The 17,322-nt window shown below is 43.9% G+C and overlaps 1 protein-coding gene across 5 annotated transcripts; it reads right to left on the bottom strand.

Annotated features, from left to right (window-relative positions):
• Positions 1 to 113: 113 nt before the first annotated feature.
• PRDM4 (PR/SET domain 4) lies at positions 114 to 16,951 on the bottom strand. 5 transcript variants are annotated; one of them, XM_053942852.1, is made up of 12 exons: positions 16,404 to 16,481; positions 14,758 to 14,891; positions 13,926 to 14,111; positions 11,116 to 11,910; positions 7,842 to 7,991; positions 6,499 to 6,617; positions 5,669 to 5,754; positions 4,541 to 4,668; positions 3,680 to 3,994; positions 2,325 to 2,493; positions 1,505 to 1,570; positions 1,184 to 1,272 (listed from the first exon to the last, which is right to left on the bottom strand). In XM_053942852.1, coding segments are annotated over exons 1-12 (2,160 nt in total). In that variant the 5' UTR covers positions 16,415 to 16,481; the 3' UTR covers positions 1,184 to 1,271. The 5 variants fall into 5 exon arrangements, with proteins under 5 accessions (XP_053798826.1, XP_053798825.1, XP_053798827.1 ...); XM_053942851.1 differs by lacking the exons at positions 1,505 to 1,570; positions 16,404 to 16,481 and adding an exon at positions 16,791 to 16,951 and having other exon boundaries at positions 114 to 1,272; XM_053942850.1 differs by lacking the exon at positions 1,505 to 1,570 and having other exon boundaries at positions 114 to 1,272.
• Positions 16,952 to 17,322: the final 371 nt, after the last annotated feature.

Below are 17,322 nucleotides of genomic sequence, written 5' to 3'. Positions count from 1 at the left end.
CATGTCCCAGGAAAGCCTGGGAGAGGCAGATGATTAAGAAGTGGTGTTACTTAGCATCATTATCAGAAACAGGAACATTGTTTTTCAACATATGTAATTATTAAAAAAGAACATTAGAGAAGAGCCACGTTTTTAATTATTTCAAAAGAAAACAACAAAATGTAATAATCTTCATTCCATAAATAATATTAGCAGCAAACCCTCCCATCATTCTAGGTGGTAAAAGGTTTACAGCACAAGAAGTAACAGATACTGTAAACACTGATCGTCTGTAAGCCCCTTCCTTACTGAGTCCATATAGTCTTTCTCTCTTCACCTGCTTCCATGGGCTGTGAACTTGAGGGAGAAGAGGGGATAACTGTTCTCCAAAAACAGTTTGATTTTCTGTAGTGGGATACTTACTTTGTGTGTAAGTGCTGATTTCACTGGCCTTTTTTTTTTTTTTTTTAACCAAAAGGTTTTGTTTTAAGAAGGAAACCTGAGCATTGATAAGTCTTTGCTTTGTGCCAAACCGCATCCTTCAGTTAAAAAGTTCCACCACCATTTTTTCCTTGTTTCTCTTCATGTCACAGCTTGGGCAGTTAAGGACAGTTGGCATACAGGTCACTGCAACCCCTCAGCTACATTTCTGGTTCGTGGCTCTTTGCTTGAAGGCCTATGCAAGCTGTATCACATGTCCTGGCACTGGATGGATTAATCTGAGTGATTTGCAGAAGTATGCACAGCATGTATGAAAGAAATCTTGCCTCACATTTCCTTCTTAGCAACTCTTCACTTGTACGTTCATGATCCAGTCTTGTTCAGTGTTCTGGCTACAGATTATATTAAGTGGTGGTAGTGTGGAGACAAAAACAGAAGGAAAATTCTTCACCTGACATACACTGGTGACTGGGGAAACAAGGAAGAGGGTTTTTTCCTTTCCTTCCCTACTTATAACATCCAAGAAAGTTTCCCTCTCTTCTTCATTTGTGTCCAGAGAGAACATCACCTGTTGAATAGACTCCATTGTTAATCCTACAGTCTTCAGTCCTCATAGAGTCTATTAATTCCTCCTCTGAATCATCCTCCTCTTCCTCCTCTGGGGCTGATAGACTGGACGTGGGGCCTTTACATATTTTTAAGTGTCGAGTGAGGTGATATTTGGTTAGATAAGCCTTGGAGCATTTTTCACAGACATAGTCCCTCTTTCCTTCATGTGAATTGAGATGCTTCTTCAGGTGATTTGTCCTCAGAAACAGCTTGTCACACTTGGGACACTTGATCTGCCGTTCTCTGCAAGACACAAGAAAGTGAGTTTGCTCCTGCCACAAGGCAGCTGGTATTAAAATGCTGATTAAGGTCCATATTCTAGCAAGGACAGAGATAAAGCCCTTGATGTAAAGGTAGCTTCCTTCCCACCCTGCATAAAGGTGGGTGGGGAGAAGGCAGGGAAGAATAAGTAAGGAAACAACGTTGCTGCATGTTATCAACCCTCAGTCTGTAAATGCTAAGCAGAGGAGCTTACCAGACTGCAACATATTCTGTAATGACACTGCAAAACACTTCCCAGCAGTAGTGCTCCTGGCTCATGCTGTAGGAATAAGCAGCAAAGCGAGTCTGTGTTTCTGTCTGCCTCTTTCTCACTCATCTGGCTGCACTACACTGGCTCCTAGGCAGCATGACAGAAGCAGCAATGGATTCCAAGTGAATACAAAAACCAGATGCTGAAAATGAAATAAGCAAAGAGACTAGCTTTGGGCAAGCAGCTTTTAAGGAGGACTTCGGATTGGGAGTAAATGTACAGGATGGAGAGATTCTCAGAGCAAAAGACCTGGCCTGGCAGAGGGTTGTGGGTAGGAATTGCCTACAGGAGGAGCAGGAGAGCAAGCATTTGAGTGAGACCTGCGGGGAGGTAAAGGGCTGGAAATAGCTGCACCACACCCCTACAGCAAACAGGCAAGAGTTCACTAACAAGGTACTCGGCGACAATAGCACTGATAAGTTTGTCTTTTTTGGTCACGTTGGGATGTGGAAACAGTTCTCAGCAAATAATGAAATATAAATCAAACAACCACCTTTTCAAAATTATGAACACTCTGGACTGTCATTTCACAACACAAGGAGCACGATTGGAATCGTGTCCAGAAATACTGCAGACACTAGAACTCTACAACTGCAGCCAGTAAAACAAGGACTTAGTCTAGAGTGACTTCTCTGTCATTTCAGAGGATGAACCCACCTATGCTCCCTAGGCCAAACTATTTGCGAACTGGAGATTCTGTCTCGGGCTGTTCATCATTATTTCTTGCACTGGCCAGTCTAACAGCTCCTGTGAAGTCACTTACTGTGTGTGAGTGAGGACATGCTGCTTGAGGTCCTGCCTGCGCATGAAGAGCTTCTCACAGTAATCGCACTTGAGGTTCTTCTCCCCGGTGTGAATGACCATGTGCGACTCCAGGTGAGCCTTCTGCGTGAACGATTTGTCACAGAGGGTGCAGCGATAATTCTTCTGACCTAGGAGTACACAGAGACACCCACAGATTGGCACTTGGTGTCCCAAGAAATGCAGTAGGCAAACAAGCCTGACCATTGCTGAAAAACTAAGTTTTACCGTGAAGAAAGGCAGATTTTTTTATGAACAGGACTTGTTTTCTGCTGCAGTTCCTTCAGACTCAGCATAAAGGCCTACTTGGTTCCAATCTATATTTAGCTATGCAAAAACCAGGCAGCTGACTTCATCATTCCCCAGCTTTTCATCCCGTACTCAACGCCCCCAGTGTCATGATACTGTTTCAAAACACTGATGCCTTAGTGTGATGCACCTTTCTGTACTTCATCCTTCTAAACTACTGCTTGTTTCTCCAGTGCTTGTGGTCAGCCAGCCATTCTTGTGAGGCAGGGTTTGTGTGTCTTGTCCACACCAGCTGTGCCTCCCTGTTCTGGATTCCAAAACATCTCCAGCAGCTCTGCACATTTTTCCACCAAGAGATTCAGGCAAACACTTAAAAAGACTAGTCTTATCCAAGATGAATTCTTCAGTAAAAACAATGGTAGCTTCCTTTGTAATAGTAACCATGGTAACCATCTAGTTACTGTACATTAGCACATCCCTATCCTCACTGATTTCCCACAGGAATTGTATCTGATGCCTTACTGGAGCCCAACCACATTTGATGCACTGCATTGCCTTTGTCTGGAAAAACAAGTTCTCTTATCTAACAAACACACAGGTACAAATTTCACTGGCCCTTTGATAACTTCTATGTTTTATCCCATTTTTCAATTTATCAGTACTTCTGTTATTCTTTGCCAGAAACAGTTTAAAACCCCAGAATGTTACTGAGTTCAGACTAAGTTTGAATACCACTTGAATCCCACCCCACTGAGTATTCTGTGGTTGTGTATACCACATTAATATTTCATCAGTCTATTAAAATGCCTGGCTATTGAGCCTACAGCTTCTTATGCTTGACTTGAGAGCACTTCACTACCAGTTTTATTTCTTTTCCAGCTTTGTAATTAGAATTTTGTGATTTCCCAATAAGGAATAGTGAAAAAAAAGAAAAAAAAAAAAAAAAAAAAAAAAGAAAAAAAAAAAAAAAAAAGAAAGAAAAAATACCCACACTGTCTGCTGCTGGCCTGTAACTTGACCTTCACCCTCTCCCCTGTCCTCACACAGGCATCTGTACAAAGCTCTCACCTGTGTGGATCTTGAGGTGTGTCCGTAAGTTGCTTGGATCGCTGAAAGCTTTGCTGCAGAAATCGCACTTGTGCGGCTTCATGCCCATGTGCCCCATGAAATGCACATGCAGCTTGGAAGGGGAGATGAAAGCCTGGGGGCACATGGAGCACTTCCACTTCCTTTCCTTGCCATGGCCTGGCCCGTGGTTGCTGCTGTGCCCCTGACTGGGGAGGTGGTTGTGAATATGGCTGCTCAAATGGGCCTTGAAGTCCGCATAGGAAGCACATTCCTTCCCACAGTGGCAGATGTGCATGTCTGGATGCTCAGGGACACCTTTGGGCACAAAAACATCACTTGTAATGAGACACAGTAAAGCCTAACAGATTGAACAAGGACCACTTTAACATTTAGTCTGTGGTAGCAAAGCCAGGTGCAAAGATTTTCACATTTGTTCTTTTCAGCTCCAGTGTTGCTTTCCAGCTCTTTCAGGTAGGTCATTGAAAATGTTTTGAGGGGCCAAACTTTGGAACAGTTTTGAGCAGAGCTCACCCATATCTAAATTATCACAATCCAAGCTGGGGGAGGATAGTAATATCATCAGATCTAGAACTCCCTTAGCCCTGGATGAACAGAACATGATTTTTCTTCAAAAAAAAATCTTCAAAATCTTTTACTCCTGATCAGTGGAATTAAGTAGAGAAATGTTTTAAATGATGGTACTCTGTAGGAATGCAATGTTAAAGGAAACTATGACATGCACCAATGGGAGCTGAGAAGGAACATAATGCAGTCCCAAGTCACAGAGCCCAGAGATGGCACTGAAAGGGAATTCAAGCTGGGTACTCCCTGCAAAGACAACAAAGAAGAGCTCTTACTTACCAAGCTGTCGTGCATAGTCTCGACTGTAATAGAAGAGAAGCTCGTGTTCAGGGGGGATGTCCCGAGAGGTGCAGAAGTAAATTTTTCCATCATGAGGATAAGCTACCAGGTTCTGCTCTTCCCGGTTCCTATAGCAGTAACAACAGTTAAGAAAAAAAAAAACCCTTCAGAAGTGAGGAGAGGAGAGGAGAGGAAAAGGGAGAAGGGAGAAGGGAGAAGAAAAAAAAGAGAAATGGAAAAGAATAGAAGAGAAAAATTGAAAAGAAAAAAGGGAAAAGGAAAGATTCCTATAAAAAGGTAATAGGAACATCAGTGCTTGTCAGCATATTATAAAAACTTGCATGTCTGTCACTTCTGTCCTTTATTAAAGGAAAGAAAAGTAGACCTTGAGAGTCAATCTCCTCCACCAAATGATGTGTTTCTCACAACACTTCTGAGAAAATTATTAATAGACATTCGAGTAGGCTGAGAGAAATTAGTTCATGATCTCCTAAGAAACTACAAAAATCTATGTATTTTTCATACACATAGATTCCTCATACACATAGATATCAAACCATGACAATTATATAGATATATCCCTAAGAAATAGAGAATACATGATGGAAAAAATATCAGTAATGTCTTAAAGCAAAATTATCTTTAAAAAGTCTTCTTGAGGACTAGTTCCAAGATGTGGTCATTTATCTTTTGAAGCAAAATCTTGCATATATTTGTTCCCCATATCTGAAACCAGCAAAAGGTCTGCCCCACTGCAGTGGGAGATTAAACATTACACTTCTTGACTCCTGCATATGAGAACAATGAAATGAACTACAGGAGAAACCTACTTTGTGTCACAGAAAAATAAGAAAGGTTCAGCTTTCTCAGTGGACCATGGATGGAGAAATACTTAGGCCAGCCGGGATAGTTTTCATCGCAGACTGAAAGGGACAGGTCTCAGAAGCTGTAGGGGCTTGAACTTGGCCAAAAGAACTCAGGGACACTTTGTAATAAAGTATTAAAATCAAAAGGACAATCAAGGTCAACTTCAGTTGAATGAAGGTCAACCTTCATTCTCCAGTACAGCTTTCTACAAGCCTGCAGCTCAGACTCAAAGCTCCTTAGCATAGTACAGGCATCTCTCACCTGGCTTTGCGTACGAACATCATCCAATTACATTCATTTTCATCAGTTGTAATGATGCAGAACTCCAGGACACCGTTGTGATAGATCTACCAGGAAAGACAAATGCAACCTTAGGACAAAACACAGCAATAAATGTAGTGAAAGCCAGCCTCTTTCTTTAAGAGAGGATGTGTTTACCTAGAACAAGCTAGGAAGTCTCCATTGCCACTGTCAACACCACAACCCTGTTTTCACTCCTTACTTTCCTCTTCACACAGGCACCGTGACCTCTGCTACTCAGGAGGCCAGAAAACCTGTTTATCAGCATCTTTCTTACCTTTACCTTCCAGCAGAAATGCATATGGCTGCATTTCTTACAAACCAAGTCTTGTGAATAACAAAATCTGGGCAAACAGTACATGCTTTATTTATATAGGTCAGATTTACTTTCTGAAAATGAAATGATGGGGAAAAGAAAAGCTTTAAATTGGCTTTCCTAAAACAGATCATTCATCACCTGGGGGAACTTTCAATGAACAGAGATACAAAACAAACAAACAACTGCTACATAGTAATTCATATACAATCACTGCTGCAACTCCATACAAATACTGAAACCACATACAGCTCTTTAAAAGAGAAGGCATTAAAGAAGCTTTTTGTACTTCAGGACTGAATATCAACATACTGCAAGGAATATAGCTCTGCTGTGCTGATACTAAGAATTAAACAATTAAATTGCATTACTTTTGACTTTTGGGAAGGATGATATTGTTAATGTTGCTGTCATGTGGTAGCTTTCACCAGATAAGGGCATGCTGGCAGGCTCTGTGAGCTGCAACACCACTAACCTTCCAGATGTGACTGGCTGCTTTGTCTGTCCAGTCGGCCACTTCCAGAGAATGGCTCTGCTGCCCGATCAAAGGTCCGAAACAAGTCCTCACAGGAATGGTTTCTCGTGTCCACACACCTATCATTAGAAGACCAAAATCTGAAGAAATCAATTATTTAAACAACTAATCATGCATAATAAAGAAGTGGGAGGCTTATGAGATAATGCTCCAGAGGTAGTATCTATGCATAAGATCATCAAAGCTTCTACTTCACATGTGAAACACACCTATGGCAGACACAAGAACCACCACCACATGACACTAATGGGAGCCGCTTTGGTGTCATTACAAATATTTATTTGGTCAAAAGCAAGTAATTTACTTTTCAGTAAGCTATAAAACTAACATCCTAGCCACTTGTACTAATTAAAGTTCTCATGGCACTTTCTGCAGAAGCAGAAAACACTAGTTTCAGTAACTACATTTTGCCTACCTACTCCCCAGGAATTTCCAGAATTGTTGCTGGGCATTGTTAAGCAGCTTCTGCATTTCTCCCCAGAGGCAGCTGTATTTCTGTCATGGGCAGAGGGATTCCTGCATGTATATTATTTTTAATTAAACATTTTTATATATATATATATATATATATATATATATATATATATATAGGTCTACATGAATACACTGAATAGCTCTTAGGAATAAACTGGAAACTAGTGCAGCTTGAAAAGAACAGATGTCATCTACTCTCAACAAGCAGCATCACTAAGCAAGCCAATAATCACATTCTTCTCTAGCCTTCAGATCCTTAGGGTACTGCACTGTACTCTTCGATTTCCAGGTGACAGTGACGTGAAATACAGTAACAAGGTCCACATCCAGTGACAAGGTCACAGTCTACATGCCAAATGTAAATGAAGAGGGGGGGAAAAATAGAGGCACTTGTGATCAATACTTCAATGAGAGCACCCAGAATGTAGCAAACCAAGCTCATGAACAAGCAGACAGAATTCTCCTCTATGACTTCTAATTGTCAGCTTCCCCCAAACTGTAATTGCGGCATTGTTTTCTTATCAAAGCTGTGCCTGGGCTGTTTAGTGCGATACAAAAAAACACCATACGTTGCTTGACCTTAAGAAGTGCCACTCTTTGTGGAAGCAGCCCTATAGTATAGCTGGAGTCTAAGCAGTAACCAGACCACAAGGAGCTCGTGGATAATGTAAGTCAGGGTGATTACAGAAGAGGGAAGCATCTCTCTCTTGTGGTGTTTTTTTCCCACATGTATCTCCCTATGGTTTTGGATTTCAGCAGTGAGTGTATTTTAAATGCTGCAGGGAAGTGCACAGTAATGCGATCCTTACCCGCTTCAGCTCCCATGATAGACTGCCGGAGGAGCAGCTGCTTCGGGAGGGACAGCCTGGCTCGGCTCTCAATTGGGCTATCGGGGACAAAGGTGACGGGCCCGTGGTCCGGGCAGTCTGATGGATATGCCTTGTCACACAGCGTGCACCCTGCAGAGACAGGAGGGGACAGCAGGCATTAAAAACATACAACAGCTCCTACAGTGCAATCAGCCCCCTACCAATGTAGGTAGGCTTCAGCTCAGCCCCTGGCAAAGGCTGCTTCTGTCACGTTCAACTTGTCCTTCTTACTCAGAAGAATATGGATCATGTTCTTACAGTCAGGTGGGCACTGACATACATGTCAGTTTCTACCCAATTCAGATCAAATGTGAGGATCTCTACCTACTTTCCTGATGGTAAATTGATGACCTAGACTCCAGATTATCCCTACAGGGGAATCCAGCAATGGGACAGAGCCCACTCTTCATCAAAGCTACTGCAAAATGAATGAGAGCCTCCCCATGCTGGTGGTAATGCTGGTGGTAGAAGAGCCAATTTCACTCTGATCACAAGTGAAACGAATGCTAAGGGCAGAAAAATCTAAGACAAACAAAACCAAACACCTTCTAACTGGTTATATTTTTGGAATTAACCAGCAACACTTCTTGCATGTAGAACCTCAAGGATATCCATGCAAATGGACCAGTAAGGTCATCCTTCTAAAATTTTCCAAACATGAACCATAAATCCCCTTCCCTCCATTTAAATTCAGACAATATGTAAATCACAGCAGCAAAAACCTGACCTCACTGCTGCTTTTGAAGGTCTCACTGCAGTAAACTCATGCAGTGTGAGTATGCCACTGAATGCAACAAAAACAAAAGCCCAAGAAGAATCAGTTGCATCACTTTCCCAATCTGTCACTCAGCAGAAATACTGTTATAAAAGAAACTAGTGAAAGTCTTCAGTCTAATAAATCTGAGGGAAAGTACAGCATAAAATTCTCTCTATAGCATTACAATTTCATCTAGAAAAACTATGTCATTTTAATTCTCTGTGGATGGAGCAACCAACACCTACTCAGCAACCACTCTCCTGATAAATAATTATTCTTCTGAAGAAGAAAGATGTTCAGGTAATTAATCAGGATCTCCATTAAGACCTTCTTTGGCCTCTTGATGTCCCAGCTCCAGTATAAAAGACCTATCACAGAAGTAGCCTTCAGCAGGCCCAAATAGCAGCTCCATCCTCACATGCTTAAAGATATTTTCCAGATACTTTCTTGATACACCAAGGTACCAGAATGTGACCTTATATAAAATACAGTCTGAGCAACTACATTAACAGATAGGAAAGTACTCCAAAAATTATTAAGTAGAGCCTATGTAAGCATTATTTCCTGTGCACAGGTGACATGTAGGAGTAAAGCAACAACAACAGCCAGACCTGAGTAATGAGAACCACTGTGTGGAACAGCTGCTTTTAAGCACTGCCTGGCACACACCCGCTATGGGTCTATGGACCAGCTCCAAGGAGAGGCAGAGGAGGAAAAGTTCTAGGCGTGGGACATTTCCACTTAGAGAAGTTCAACCATTCATACATTTTTAAGATGTTGGAAAACAAAAAATCGCACATTCCACAGAAAGTTAAATATACTTTCCATTACTGTCCTTGCTAAATCATTAAAAAAAGGAAATCAGTGATTATTTCTCTGATTTGGATATTCAGAACTGTCAACAAAGGTGACCAAAAAAAATGCTTCTTGAAAGTTCTGCAAACATTCAGGATTGTAGTAAAGGCACACTTTTTATTTCCTGCTTAGGAACAGTAAAAAGTTTACAGAAAAGGCCCTGACTCCTGCCATCTGAGTGAGGAAAAACCATTAAGGGGATCTAAAACAACTCCTTGTCCTTGCTATCACCTGTCTGGACACAAATTCCTGTTAATTCAGGTGAAGATTAAAAACATCAACAAAAAGTTAAAATTTAAACCTCCCCAAGTCAAGAATCTGTTTTGCAAATCACACGCAAACACAAGGCATGCAGCAGCCATTTTAATGTCCTACCAAAGGAGAGCATCGTCTGGAAAACAGCTTAGGACTATGCTAACTATAACAACAAAAAGCTGGCACATCACATCTCACTTGTAAGACAGTAAGAAAACTGATTTCACCACGAGCATGTTGGATATCACAGGATTTGGATCATTGTTTGTTCAACATGCAACAGATGCTTGTAGGAACCTCTGAGTGCATTGACTGTAAAACTCTTCCTCCTCTAGGAGCTGTAAATTCATCATAGTTCTACGCCCACCTAATTTGAAGTTGTATCTTATCCCACAGAATGAAATCTTAACAAATTAATCCAAATGTCTAACTGATTAGACAATTTACACTGAACTGCACCTCTTCCCTTGCTAACCAAGGCACTGTATCTTTCAATTTCTTAAAATATGTTCCGCAGGCAAAGCAATCAATTAGGTTCTGGCAGTTGTAGGGCCAGACTGGATGAAGAGCAGCACTCAGCAATGCTACCACAGATAATAAAAATTAATATCAAAGCTGGCCTTATGTTTCAGTGGCAGGAAGCCAGACATCCTGCAGGTGAAAGTGCAAATTTCTCCCAGCAAATGAGAACTTCTCAGTTCTCAAAAACCACTCCTTGAATGATAACAGGAACGGCAATACAATACCCAGTGCTCCTCTCTTCCTATGAGATCCACTAACCTCTGGACTAAAGTCCTTTGATGAGAATAATTAGAAATATTATGAAGTTCCTTCCCTCTCTGCTCTTTTTTCCTATTTAAAACAACACTTTCATGATGATTGTTCATGGTTTAATATAAATTTTGCAAAACCATGTAATGTCACACTCAACAATTACACCAATTTGATGAAAAGTATGGCTTGTGGTGGTGTTTGTTGTGTATTTTTAATGGAGCAAGAAGAGTCACTTGTGATGTGACTTTATAAAAACAGAAGTCTCATTGGAAAGGATATCAAGCATATCAACCAAATCAAGAGTTTCACCAAGATTCAGCTTCCAACCTCATGGCAACATGGGAAATGATACAAAGAGAATTATGCTAAAACATCCTACTACATCTCCTACTACTTCCAACTACTATTGTTTCAGAACAGTTAATCTGGCACTGCAGATGTTTCAAATTTTGGACTTCTTAAATAACTGGTTTTTTCACCATAAATCTGTAGGACTAGCAACCAGAGTCCAGCCCGCCAGAAAACAGCTACATGACAAACCCTACCCCAAAAAAGCAAGAAATGTCCACTCACATATGGTAAACAAGGTTGCCATGTTCTCCTTGTTGGAATTGGAGTCTTCCATTTGCAGAGATGATGGTACAAAGGCAAGATTGTCTGCAGTCACATCGACATGACTTGGCCCCATGGCTACTTCCTGACTTATGGAAGACACTGCCACAGGCTCTAGGCTGAGGCCCACTTCATGCAAGGCTACTGAGTCCAGGGAAGCGAGGTTGTGTGAGGTAGGGAGCGCCACACTCACGGAGTTGGTGCTCATGGCCACAGTATGAATGGGGTCATTTAGTGTGCTGTCCGATATCCCTGTCACTCGCCCGGCTATGTGGTCAGGCTCCATGACAACAGGGAGTTCCAAAGTGCTACCATGAATGGGAATGACACCACCGTGTCCCACAGTGTCCGATGTCAAGTTACTCCCCACTGTGTCTACGGCTAAAGGTTCATGGCTCCGGGAGCCATTTGGGATCTGTGTGTGATCCCCGGCTACATCATCCATTGTAAGCTCCTCTGTCATCCCATCTGTAGAGATGGGGCTGGTGACCCTGGAAACGCTCTCCATGGTGATTGTAGTATCCAGTGCTACCTCATGGCTCTCACTAGGATGCAGATTTTGAGGACCATGTGTGTTCACTGTGCGGGAGTCCATGGACACAATCCCTGGTTCCAGCCCCACGGTCCCACTGGGCTGATAGGGATCCAGGGCTGAGGGATTGTTGGAGACTGACAATGCTGGATTGCTGTCAACATTTATAGTGTTGGGATGGATGTACTGAGGTGGTGGTCTGTCAGCCAAGTAAGATAAGATACCTGATAGGAAAAGAGGGAGAAAAAGAAGGGAGTGAGATTACCTCAGTTTTCAAATCTTAAATAAAAATCAGTCAAAACATAGTACACTGAGACCCAGATCCCTGAAGACATGTTCTCTACATTATTTCCAATTAAAATCCACTAATTCTAAAACATGGCTCACAAACATATGCCAGCCTAATGCTCTTGTCAAAGTACCACTTGACAACTAATTCAGAGTTTCCACCCAACAAACTAAGTCTCTAGTTATTTCTCGAACTCTAAACAGCCAAGTTAATGGCAGAATTCCACCTAGACTCCTCAATACGAAGATCAAATGAGAAAGAGGTTCTTCACATTTTAGGCTTAATTTTTCATTCCTAAAAAGTAGCTCACAAAGGATGAAGGACTGGTAGTGGAATCTATAATTTGGTAATTCCTGGTTCATCTTTGCTAGAAGCAGAAACAATTCTCCAGGACACGATTTTTGCTTAGGTATTCAAGTTTTAACAATGACTACTTCCTTCCTCTAAGACTAAGTGGCATAACTGTCCATCTCAGAGGTCATCAATTGAAATGCTGAAGGACAAAGACAAGCTCTCTCACAGATTTCATGAGTCATCTGCTCTCTTTCCTTACATGAAAGCATATTGTTTCTTCTAAAACAATAGTTTGGTTGAATTTAAATCAGAAACCCTACCATCTTTTCTGGTAGTTCTGGGAAGCTTCTCAACATCAAACAACCTTGAAACTTAAGATATGAAGAAGCACTAAACCGTGTTTACATACTAAGAACAAACAAACCAAAATATTTGGAAGAAATACAACAACACATTCAAGTAAACGTTATTTCCAGCAGAGACAGAGGCAGATTTTGCAGATTCTGCAAGATCTGATTCAGCACATCTTTTTAGCCTTCAACCCTATGAGCGACTTGTTCCGTAAGAGTTTTCCATTCAAATATATTTGTTATTACAAGGATGCAAGCACAGATGCTCTTTCTGCAGCACAACAAGCCAAGAAATGAACAGTTTAATTTAATCAGCTGCATCAAATATTTCTGTATGCAATGCTGCCTTGTGGCTTAAACACGGAGGATCCTTGATGGCAGCAAGATGACTGACAAAAGAACCATATAAAACATCACATGAAGATTATTCCAGCTCAGAAGAATGGCAAATACCTTTGTTCCTAGTGCACAGTCTCCTTGTCTACTCTTTGGCCACTGAACAGGCAGGCATGCAGTGCAGTAGGAAAGGTTACTCCTAAGCAGCTGGAAATTTCAGCCATCAGTCAACAGGTAGCTACTTGAGACCTGGGCTGCTACAGTTCATTCCAAACCCAGGCTGAACCAACAACACTCAGTGAATCACCTTGAAGAAGTTTAACTACTTCTTCCACCCTGTCAATCTTAGCTACCAAACAAAACCAGAACTGTATTTGAAGTTTCAATTTCTGTGTTTTCATATACTAAAATGTAAAATTCTACATTTATACTCCAAAGCACGTGTAAGAAAGGAATCAAGATAGAAGTCAGTGTGTTAGGCCTTTGGAAATCAACCTTGAAGAAAAATGAAGAAAATATGTGCCATAGGTTAAATGGGTGGGAAAGTGCCCTGCGCCACAGCTGATGTCTTGCCCCTTTGAGCTTTGAACTACTGTAATCTCCCATTATGCACATATTAAATATTGCTTCAGACTACAGGAGAAATAAAATAGAAGCAACTTGCAAGCTACAAGCCATTGGAGACAGAAACCAGGCATGCTTTGTTTTCTGTTAATCCTAAAATCAAAGCAGGGGGAACAATCAAAGGTTAGGTTTAAGTAGAAAATGCCCTGCAATTATTTTCATACACAAATATAGAAACAGGTATCTGAAAATAAAGGTGTGTAAATGGCACAACAGTCTCAAGACAAACTCAGGGAAACAACAGCTCTGTCAAACTGTCAGTCACGCCTGCTTCAGGACAGAAACAGACAGCTCTTAAAACAGTTTTTCTCTTACTGTTCCCATCCATCAGCACCAGAGCACTTACCAGGTAGAATGTGTCTGAAATAGCTGCTCTCCAGGTGAGGGTATGGTGGTGGAGGTAGGGTGTAGTTTCTCTCTGGTATACCACACATCACTCCTCGATCCCCAATACCCATTGGGAGCATCAGAGACAGAGCAGAGGGCAAGGAACTCAAGGAGGGGCCCAGGTTTGGAATTGCAACAGGCAAGCCTGCAAGAGAAAATGCCCATTTAAATTCAATGGAACTCCCCGAGTTGATGAACACATGAGCTAACAAAGAAATTACTAATTCCCCAGGAGCTCTTGTCCTAAGGAAATACAGCATGGCACTGTCCAAGTAAGGTGCCAGGCATCAAAGAAAGGCTCAGTTATCACAGCAGTGAGAGGCATGCCTGAATATGGCTAGATCTTTTTTGGTACATTTTGTAGGGCTTGCTTCTATTTGACAACTGTAATGGACTTCTGTCTGTGCAGGCCCCTGGAAAAAAGAGCTACGAAAACAGTTTTGCTATACAAGTGATTTTTCACCTGAGAGAAAGGAGACATAGATGAAGAGAGATTTTCAGCTGCAGCTCTAATTTCAAAGGATTCTGATACTACTCACCCACAGTGCAAATCACCCCATTAAAACCAAACGAGGCTCCCACTAAAGCGTAAGCCTGACAAGCACTCATGCCTTTTGCTTGCCCACATAAACAACAATTTATGGCTTCCCCTTCCCAACTCTGCATCATTTCACTGCCTACAGTATGACTTGCTATCAGAGCAAGCACTGCTGCCCAGTTAGGACCATTGCTGTGACAGCAGAACACAGAACAGGAGCTGCAATACCCCGTGTGGGACCCTCCCCCATTACCTGGTGCTGGTATGGCGTTGTGAGTAGGTGACGCTGCCAAGCCCAAGTGACTTCCCGAGACTGGCAGGGCATTGCTCACAGAGGAGGAGGTCAGCTGGTCCATCCCTACAGGACTCAAGTTCATTTCATTCATTCTGGAGACAAGGAACAGAGAGGGGAGCAGGAAAAAGAAACAGAATGCAAAAGCATTCCTGATTACTGACTGTACTGTGGTGAGGAAAGGTTGAGCAAACAAATTCAAAATCTGATATTAGCATATAAAAACTCTGCCTTAAAAAGCTACGCATAAAACACACCAGCCACACAGTCATCACATCATGATCAATACACATTGATCTTATTAGATAGCAATAATCAGGATTAAAAAACAGTTCAGAAAGACAAATCAGACCATAGCTTCTTCCTTGCCATGCACAAAATAAAGTCCTACTCCTAGTAGTAAAAGCCACTGTGATTAAACTATTGTGAAAACAGATCCATTTACAAGCTGAATGTCAGAAATACTCAGACAACAGCACCTGATTTATATTTCATGACTTCTGGGCACCACATTCACATTCAAAATCCAGAATCTGGGGGAAAGATCACTCCAAACTGGCAACAGACACACAACCTCTAATTCTCTACCAGTCTGAACCAGGCCAATAGTGACAAGAGTTACCACTGCACAACAGCCATGACTGCCTCAGTCTGGTTCTGTGTGCTCCCATCACATTAAAAACTGGCACCACGGATGCCATGTTATTTTAGTGATCAACCACACCACTCAAGTGGGCACACACCACATGAACAGCTGCAGGAACTGCCAACACTCCAAACCCTCAGCCTTGGTAGAAACCATGTCAACTTGGAGCACGTATGTCCTTTGGGGTCTCAAGCTGCACATGCAGCCCAAACCAGTCCGCAGGGATGGGGACACCATGGAGACACAGTCTACTCACACTTGTCACAACTCTGCAAGCTGTGCCTGACCTATGCTGTGCCCACCCCAGCCCTCCTACCCACACACCAGGTCTGACCAGCAGCTCTTAGGGCCAGCCAGACCAGCTGCCCCCACAGCAGCCACACACACAACACCCTCCAGGCTGACCCAGGCCTCCCACATGGCCTTTGCCAGCAGCAGGCCCAAGCGCTGCAGTACTGATGGAGAGCTGGAGCTTGGGCTGCCACTCGGGTAAGGAAAGGTACCACTCAGCCAGGAAAAATGACCGAATCCACCAAACTCACACAAGTAAACAGCACAAGATCTCAGCTTGGAAGGCGCCCCTAAGGAACATCGAGTCCACTCGGAGCTCCTCGCAGACCACCTGCCACCCGGAGGGCTGAGCCGCAAGCGGAGTCGCCGACTTCCACCTCGGCTTTGCCCTCCTTTGGCACCACGCCCCGCCTGCCGCCAGGGACGGCTTTGCAGGGACGGGGCCGAGGGCTCCGGCTGCCCGGCGGGGCAGGGCATTTCATCCCCCGGCTCGGGCGGCTGCTGAGGATGGCGATGCCCGAGGGAGGGAACCACCACCCTCGCCCCGAAGCCGAGCCTCGGGGCCTGCGGGAGGCGCCGAACGCTGGAGGGACCCCCTCCCCTGCTCGCCCCGTCGGCCGGGTGCCCCCCACGGTCCCGCCCGCCTCGCCCGGTGCCCCGCGGCGCTCACCTGGGGTGCATGGGGCCCGCCGGCGGAGCGCCCGCAGCCGCATCAGGGCCCTGCGCCCCGGCCCGCCGCCTGCCCCCGGCCCCGGCTCCGGCCCCAGCCACGGCCCGGCCGCAACCCCCACCGCCGCCGCCGCCTCATGGGCGGGATCCGGGCGGTGCGGGCCCGGCGCGGGCGGGGGAGGCGGGGATGGCGGAGGGAGGGGGCCGGGGCCGCTTCCGCCGCCGAGAGCCGGAGCCAGGAAGCGGCGCCACCGCCCCGGGGCTCGGCTGCTCCCCGCCCGCCCCGCAACCCTGCCCGAGGCTTCCCGTGCCGCCTCTTCCAGAAGGGTGCGATGCTTACTCCGATTCTCCACACAGTATTCCCACACGATATTCCCAGCTATCTCACCGCTTTCTCGTTACACCCTCGTATCTGCTGTCATTAGAGGGTTGCGGTTTGTGTCCTCCGGTACCATCAGCCCGTACGTGCCCAGTTGCCTCCTGGACATCGTCGTTCAATTACGGTTGATCATATGTGCAATTCTGGCTAAGGTGACATGGCAAAGGAATCTCTTAATGTCTGCAAGCGGTTTTGTAGCTCGCTTTCGCCTGCGACACGTGGATAGTAATCATGTACGCTGCTCGAATCAATCGCCGCGTTCCTTCAGTGCCGGGGCGAACAGCTGTTTCCTGGAACACTGTAATGGGGTTTGGTAATTTGCTTGTGCCTGACACTTAAGTGATGCCTCATTAAATGAGCTGTCCCTCGACAGGATGTCTGCACAGGAGGAAATTCAAAGTATTTTTCTGTCTGATCTCTTTTGATCTAAAGAACCTAAATGTAGGATCTGTAAGGATCATTCCATGATCTAAAGAGCCTAAATGTAGAGGTCATTTTAGTACAAACCTGTTGATTCTTCTGGGGGTGGAAACAGACTCTC

Source organism: Vidua chalybeata, chromosome 5 (genome assembly GCF_026979565.1).
Source record: "Vidua chalybeata isolate OUT-0048 chromosome 5, bVidCha1 merged haplotype, whole genome shotgun sequence".
NCBI classification, from domain to species: domain Eukaryota; kingdom Metazoa; phylum Chordata; class Aves; order Passeriformes; family Viduidae; genus Vidua; species Vidua chalybeata.
This window is presented reverse-complemented; position numbering and strand designations above follow the sequence as displayed.